We start from the raw sequence: 7,556 nt of genomic DNA on the forward strand, positions 1-7,556 counted from the left end.
CACACACACACACACACACACACACACACACACACACACACACACACTGCAGAGTATAAAGACTTCAGAATGTCATTTGAGGAACACCACTGGCATATCAGTCCTGAGGCTCTTGTCCAAGGTGGGAGCCAGGTGCAAGGCCACCATTCAAAAGTCATCCACAGGAAGGAGAGAGAGGAAATTCAGGAGCAAAATCCAGCAGCAGAGGAAAGAGAAGGCGGGACCCAAGGAGGAGGAGGAATGAATGACGGGAAAGTGGGCAGAGGGAAAAACAAACCCGCAGTCCCAACCTGAAAGTCGAGATCACCCGAAGGCTGAGTCCATGTCCCCTCATCATGAGGGTTTGCCCTGAGCCCGAGAGGGGCAGCTCTGCAGCTTACAATAGACAGTATTGGAGTTCTTACACCGGCAGCCGGGCCGTGTGATCCGGTCATAACAGCCCCGGCAGAGCTTCAAACAGCCCTGGGCCGGGGGGTAACACAGTAAACAAGGCAGGAACAGGGCCATGGTCCCCATACACAGGTACCGAGAGCAGCAATGGGCCTGGGAACATGAGCAGGGGTGGTCTGCGTAGGAGTCCCCTTCGTCATCATTGGAGCAATGGTAGAAGAGACCCTTGACTAGGCACATGCAGGTGCCATACTCCACCATGCTCTCAGCCGAGCACAGGCACTGCCGGTCGCAGGCCAGGCAGGAAGGCAGGGCCCTGGGGGCTGTACACTCTTCACACTTACATTTCCCACACCGTTCACAGATGAACTTGTGCTGTGTTGAGGGTTCCTCTTTCAAGGAAACTTTTAGGTCCTCTGTGAGGGAGGAGGCACGCTTGGGCTGGGACCGGATGGCCCTTTCCACCTGCCGACCAGGACCTGGTCGGGATGGAGGGGATCTTCCCAGCAGGCCCTGCTCTGAGGACACACTGCTGTTGCTGCCCGAGCTGGCTGCACTCCCTGTACTGGTGGACCTGCTCAGCACAGGAACCCTGGAGTTAGTGGGTAACCCCACGTGGCCCGGGGGCTGGTGCTCAGAATTGTTATTCACGTTAAGGGGTATGATTTCATGAGTCCTCTCATGTTTCTCTGGTCTGGGGGCTAGCCTGGGGCCAGGCTTTTTGAGCACCGATGGCCCTTCCGTGTACTCATTGTTGCCTCTGATGGCCTTGATCTGGTCCAGGGACAAGATGGTGGTGGTCTGGCTCTCCCTCTCGTGGTCCAACCTCGGCCGGCCATCCAGGGAAGGCTGCTGGATCACCACAAATGACCCACCACTCCCATGTGGATTTGGAGGATCCATGAGGAGTGAGCTGGACTTCTGGCATTCACTGGAAACCTGGCATGCATCTGAAATCCTAAAAGGAGATCAAGGGTGAAAAGGGGAAAAAGGGAGCAAAAGTAAATGACAGGAAACATTTTAGGGGGGGAAAGATCCTGACAAGTCACCAGTTGTCTGAAGCACCTGGCAATGTTCTCCTGCAGCAGGGGTCCTGGCCACAGGCCAGCCTCAGGAGAGTCTGGGCACAACATCACAGGGGAGGCAAAGAGGCAGGAGCCCCTACGCCATCAAAAGCTCGACTTCTGTTCCACTTTTAGAGAAGGGAAGCAATCCCAATGTGACCCTTTGCAGGCCAGAGAAACTGCAGCAGGCAGATCTACAGTGAGGGCATGCACGCAGTGTGTCCCAAAAGTCTTCGTGCCATTGTAAGGTGTTAGAGTTTAAAACTTCACTAAGACTTTTGGGTCACCCTGTATACCGAATAACCCGTACAGTCAGCTGTCTGTATCAAGGCAGAGTTTTACACTTAGACACTGAGATTGTGTGTGTATGTGTGTGTGTGTGTGTGTGTGTGTGTGTGTGTGTGTTGCTGAGTTTTACAACTGAGGAGAACTGGATTCCTGACTTCAAGAAATTGCACATGAAATGGACTTCAATGACTGTGACCACGGGCATCTCTCTCTACTGCCTTCCCTTCTGGGCCACTCTGCTCCTGGTCCCTGGACTATGTAAAATGAATGCATTTCATTACAGAGCCCCTGAAAAGGTCCCAGACTAAAAAGACATCACTCAAAAACCAGAGGACATTTTGCAGTGGACCACTCCTGATTGTGAGATTAATCAGCCAGATGCACGCATGGCATGGTATTCACTAGCTCTCTCAAAATAATCCAGTGCACAATTCTGTGAAAATCAGTTCAGTTCCTTTGTCATCAAGTCTTTCTTGGGCATGGACCTTTCACAAAGCACAAATACAAGCCTCTGAGATGGGATGCTGTTTGAATAAAAAACAAATGTTTGGAAAGGCCTTCAAGTCATTCTGGAAAACTCCTGCCTGTTTCATTTATTCCTATGTTTCTAAACATAGAAAAATAATAAGGGACAGACACCTTGAGCTTTCAATCTACCAGGCTGCCCACTCAGAACCACAGAAGGATGAAAACAAGCACCCTGCTATCCCTGGGGGACAACCAAACATTTGCTCTCTGATCCTTGGCAAAAGCATTCTAATTTATAATTTATTTGGCACACAAGTCACCAGAATCCACTCCATTTCCTTTTGCAGATCAGTGTGAAACTCTTTGGAAAGAAGTTCATCATCCCCAAGGATACCACTAACCTTATCCCAATTCCAGGAGGGGTCAGGGGCAGAGCAGAGAAGAAAGACACTAGGCAGGGAGCCAGGGTCACAGGAGAGGGGAATGAAGCTTGAGGAGACACTCCGAGGGAAAGGCAGAACAGGAAGTGTATCTGAGTTATTGCTAAATGTCCATGAGAGTAAATGTCACATTAACTCACTGAAGCTCGCCTACACTCATTCTCCTGATTGTAAATTCAAGACCTCCGATGGCCCAAGCTTCCCCCACCCCCTTAAAATAACTTCTCTGCTCACATGGAGGACAGATTCATAACCTGCTGCATTTTAGCTCTAGAGTCCTTAAGGGCCATTTAAAAATATTTCATGTTACTCCTACACTCTACACGCTTTTCCAGAAGGCTTTGCAAATACAAAGGAGCCAAAATATGAAGTCTACAAAATGAGAAAGAAAACAAGGGAACAGAAATCAGAAGGTGGAGGAGAGGGTAGGTCCCAGCATCTCACTGTTTTATCAAGGTACCACAAGTCACCTTAGATCCCTTTTTTAAAAGGGAATAATAGCTCATGGAGATAGGCCAAATGTCTAGATTCCCAAAAAAGGCCAGTACACAAAATGGACTCAATGAATCTGTGGGTTGGACAATTTTCAAGCAAAGATCGAGGGAGCTCTCTCCCTTTCCTGAAAGGGAAGAAAGGAGGTACAAAATCTTTGGACAATTCGGGCACATTGGGGGTGGGGTGCCCTCTGGGTCTTCCAGGATCGTTTTAATACCATCCCAGCAGGACTTCCTACCAATACCCACCAAACTACAGACGTGAGCAAAGCTGCTTGGGAAGTGTACTGTCGTTTTTTTCCAGGCAGATATTTAAAGGCCTGGGTAAGTGTGTGCACAAAAAAAAGGGGGGGGGGGGGGGCTAGGGACACACATAGGTTCAGACTTCTGGGGGCTTCATTTGCAAGAGGGTGACGACTCCAGGAAAGAGGGATGAGCGCAGGCATCCACAGGGTCTGGGGGCTGCAAAGTATCCTAGCAGCAGCACTGGGAGAGTACTGGGGAAGAGAGCCCTGCACCTTCTGTGTGCACAGCTGGGATCAGACAGGAGAAATGCAGAAAGGCAGGAAGAGCTAAGAGTTATGAATGAGAGGCAGTTTTCTCTCTCTTCTGCAAAGGAGAAGAGGCATTGCCTCAGTCAGGCTGGCGTGCCAATTCTTAAAGTGGCCGCACCTTCCTCCACCCTTCTCTTCCCACTTCATCAAGTACAGCCCTAGCAAATGAAAGGGGAGGGGGGGGGGGAGGTTCCAGGCTGCAGCTTGGGTGCAGATCTTATTACTGCCGTGCGCGGTGCTGGGGGAGGCTGCGCCGGGCTCGCTCCATACATGCACAAATACATGCGCACACACGCACACATGTAGGCCCCAGGCACCCACGCGGGCACCCACACACTGTTTTCACCTCTCTCCTCTTTCTCAGATCGGAAAGGGAATCTCCTTGGAGAGGAAGGCTCCCTCTTAAGGGTCTCCAGAAGGGTAATCTGCCAGGCAGGAGACAAACAGACCAACTCCACTCCTCACCCCATCCCCCACCCCCAACCTTACGGACACATCCCACACCCCGCGAGCAAAATCGAACCGTGTCCTCCAGAACTAAGGGAGAGAATGGCCATAGAGGAGACTGGGGGGCTTGGAGAGCCGGAATGAGGATTCCAGGCAGGAGCTCAGTGCAGCCATCATCCTATTTCCTTCAGGGAGACAGAGCCAGGCCCGTTTCCACCTCCTCTGGCAGGGGCTGGGGGGCAGAGGGGCAGCCCTTTCAGATCCTGGGCAGCTAAGAAGTACTTTGGGGATAATACGTCCCAACCCACTCATTTTGGAGAGAAGGAAACTAGTTCGCTCACTTTGGGGCTGAGTTGCTTTTCCGGGGCGCCCCTACCCCGAGACCGCTCCTTTCTTTCCCTTCCCACCCCTCCCTCCACACCAGCAATGGGGCGGTTTGCTGTCCAGCAAGCTTCCTCCCGCCCCCGCCTCGTACCCAGGGCTGGGAACCCAAAGGTGAGAGTCAAGGTGAGGTGGCCCGTCACCTGCGCAGGTGCCAAGGCCTGGCTACTGGACTTAGCCTCGAGGCTGGGGGTGAGCTGCACCTGTTGGGGAAGTCCCCCCTTTCCTGAACATGCACAATTTTCTCTCTGCACGTGTGAGCCTTCTCTCCAAAGCACCAAGAGAAGCCTAGCTCAGGTGCGCCCTTCGATTCTCCGCCCCCCACCCCCAGCCCCGCTCAAAGCAGAGCATTACCAGGTGGTCCCCCCAGAAGCCCACCTACCGATTTCGGAGCGGTCACCAGGGGCGAATGCGTCCAACCCCGCTCCACGTAAGACCCACTGCGCGTCGAAAGGCCCGCGCCGAGCATTAAACAGAGCAGCCAGGGCTTGCGGTCGGCATCCCCCCCAAGCCGAACTGAGGCAAGGCGAGGGTTAGCGAGCCCAAGGACTCCCCCTCCCTCCTCTTTCCGCCTCCTCCTCCTGCTGTGGCTGCGGGAAGGAGCCTTTCCCCCGGCCCCCTTTTGGCTGCAGGAGAGAATTCTTGCTGGCAGCCCTCTGGAAGAGCCCAGCTCTCTGCCTCTCACCAGAGTGGGCTCGCCATGAGCAGTAATACCCCCTTCCAGGGGCTTCCGTCTAGCAAGGACTCCGCAGGTAGCGTGCTCCCCCGGGGTTTGCCAAGTGTCTCCCGAAAAAAAAGTCAGAGGGAGAGGATAAAGAAAAGGAGGAGGGAAGGAGAGGGAAGGGTTAGAACAAGGAGGGAGAAGAAGCCAGAGCAATATCCTTGGCTCCAAAGGCAGTCAGTTGTGACGGCAAGGTTTCTCAGCCTTCAAACCTCCGCTGTTCTGGTGCTGAGAGTTCCAAAATAGGGCGGGGTGGAGGGAAGAAGGAGCAAACAGTCTTCAGCCCTGGATGCAAAGAGTAGATCTCCAAGCGGCGTTCCCAGTCAGTCCCGATGATGCCAACAGGAGCCGAAGGCAGCTGGCTTGTCTGCAGGCAGCGGATGGCGCCGGCCAGGGTCCGCCTGAGAGCCCTTTGAAAAGTCCTCAGTGGCAGGCTGTCTTCACCGGGCTAGGATGCTGTCACACCGCCTCCTTCACCCCGCGACGGTTCTTCTGGGGTGGGTACGACGTGCCAGAGCCGCAGCTCGCTCGCCTCAGCTCAGGCCCGCGGGGCAGGCAGTGGGCGCAGCTTCAGCCTGCTCGCTCGGCGTTCCACGTCCACCTCCTGCTTTGCTGCGAAGAGAGCGGCCAGAGAGACCCCATTAAGTAAAAAAGTGTGGCTCTCCAGGCGGGCGGCGCAGGGCAGGGCCGGGGCCGGGGCTCCCTCTCCCGTTCCCTCGGCCCCCAGCTAGGCAGCCAGCCAGCCTGCCTGCCTACCATGTGCCTGCTGTTGCTCTCCGGGTGATTGACAGCAGCCCCGTAGGCATACATGTCAGCCAGCTCACTCCCCCGGGAGCCAGCGCCCCCCGCGCCCCCCGCCCGATCCGGCAGCACGGACTGCAAAGGGAGGTCCAGGGACACTTCTCCAGACCCCCCCACACACACACACGGGGTGGGGGGAAAGGGGGTCTGCGCCCCGGAATCCATGCCCAGAGCCCGGGCTGACCTGGAGGTTCCCACACACACACGGCCCCAGCCCCTGGGGGAGGGGGCAGAGGCTGGAAGCCCGTCCCGGCTGCTCCCACGCGGGAGGCTGGCGGGGAAGCGGGCGCGGAAAGCCAGCGCTGCCCTCCTCCGCCAAGGCCAGCCCCCCTCACCCGTGCGTTCCCCCTCCCCAGCAGCGCCCCGGGAAGCAGAGCGAGGAAACGGCTCCTACCTAATGCCAAGGCTGGAAGGGGCTTTCCAGACACGCACCTTTGCCGCCTGGCCACTCCGGGAGCAGGGCTGGAACTGCGGCGCGCGCCCTGCCTGCCCGCCCGGCCGCCTGCGACCGCCCGCCTCGGAGAAGCCAGCCCCGCACGCCCCGAAGCCGCATTTCAGCGCTCAGCCTCAGCCTCCACCTCCACCTCCGAGCCGAGGCCCGCCTCCAATGATATCATGTGTCCATCACGGGGACTGCTCGAAAACCTGGAACAGGATTTCCTCTGACAGGCATTTCCTCTGCGGTGTTTACCGAACGGACGGGGTGCAGGCATGCACTTGCACGTTCAGTCTCCTGGGGCGGGCAGCCAGGCTGCGCTACTTGGAGCCCTTTCCCTGCGCTCCAGCCCAAGGGGGTCCGCAGAGCCTTCCGGGGGGAGGGGGGAGGAAGAGAGAGGGAGAGAGAGACGCAAATTAGAAAGACGACAAGAGCCGGGCTTCCTGGAGCCAATAGAAACTGCTTGGGCAGAACCAGCGCAAGTACAAAGTTACACGTCGGAGCTGCGTGGTCCCTGGGAAGGCTAAGCGGGCAGAGAGTCTGTAGTTCGTGCCCCACACGAACACACACCCTTCCGGTTATCTGCAGGCTTTCCACTAAAGCCACCTTCGCTGTACCTGGTCATCTGTGCGGCCTCCCCTCATTAGAATGCGCGCCTCTGGAGACCAGGGGCTTTCTTCTCCTCTGAGGAGTTCAGCACAGCGCTAATCAAACAGCAAGCACTTAATGAATGCGGGGAGACTGAGGAAAAGATTAAGGGAGATGCCCAAGAGATGGGGTTTGAAAGCACGTCCCTTTATTGCAGGGCAGAGCTCATTTTGAACAGAATTCAGCTGATCCCCAGCTTCAGCCTCCTCTCCTGGGCACCATAAAGGTATCAGAGAGGTGTGGCACTGTGTGATTGGAAGCTGGCTGGCACCCGAATGTGACCTCAGGGTTTCAGAAAAACCAGAATTCTACACACACACTCATACACGCGCGCGCACACACACACACACCACTCACACCACACACACCACTCACACCACACACACACCACACACACGCACACACATCACACATACACCACACT

General features: G+C 55.8%; 1 protein-coding gene across 3 annotated transcripts in view; it reads right to left on the minus strand.

Annotated features, from left to right (window-relative positions):
• SPRY1 (sprouty RTK signaling antagonist 1) overlaps positions 1 to 7,481 on the minus strand; it is an 8,412-nt gene extending 931 nt beyond the window's left edge. Inside the window, exons 1-4 of one of the 3 annotated variants that reach the window (XM_069104862.1) lie at positions 7,102 to 7,481; positions 6,443 to 6,853; positions 4,909 to 5,859; positions 1 to 1,348 (exon numbers count right to left, since the gene is read on the minus strand). The exon at positions 1 to 1,348 is cut by the window's left edge and continues 931 nt beyond it. In XM_069104862.1, coding sequence (XP_068960963.1) covers positions 334 to 1,293 — 960 coding nt within the window. In that variant the 5' untranslated portion in view covers positions 1,294 to 1,348; positions 4,909 to 5,859; positions 6,443 to 6,853; positions 7,102 to 7,481 and the 3' untranslated portion in view covers positions 1 to 333. Of the gene's footprint in view, positions 1,349 to 4,908; positions 5,860 to 6,442 lie in introns of all 3 variants that reach the window. The other 2 variants (XM_069104863.1, XM_069104861.1) reach the window with 2 other exon arrangements.
• Between the last annotated feature and the right edge of the window lie 75 nt (positions 7,482 to 7,556).

The sequence above is a fragment of the Petaurus breviceps genome, unplaced genomic scaffold, assembly GCF_028583685.1.
Source record: "Petaurus breviceps papuanus isolate PSGF00001 unplaced genomic scaffold, PetGlider_PUasm1.0 689, whole genome shotgun sequence".
In the NCBI taxonomy this organism is placed as follows: Eukaryota; Metazoa; Chordata; class Mammalia; order Diprotodontia; family Petauridae; genus Petaurus; species Petaurus breviceps.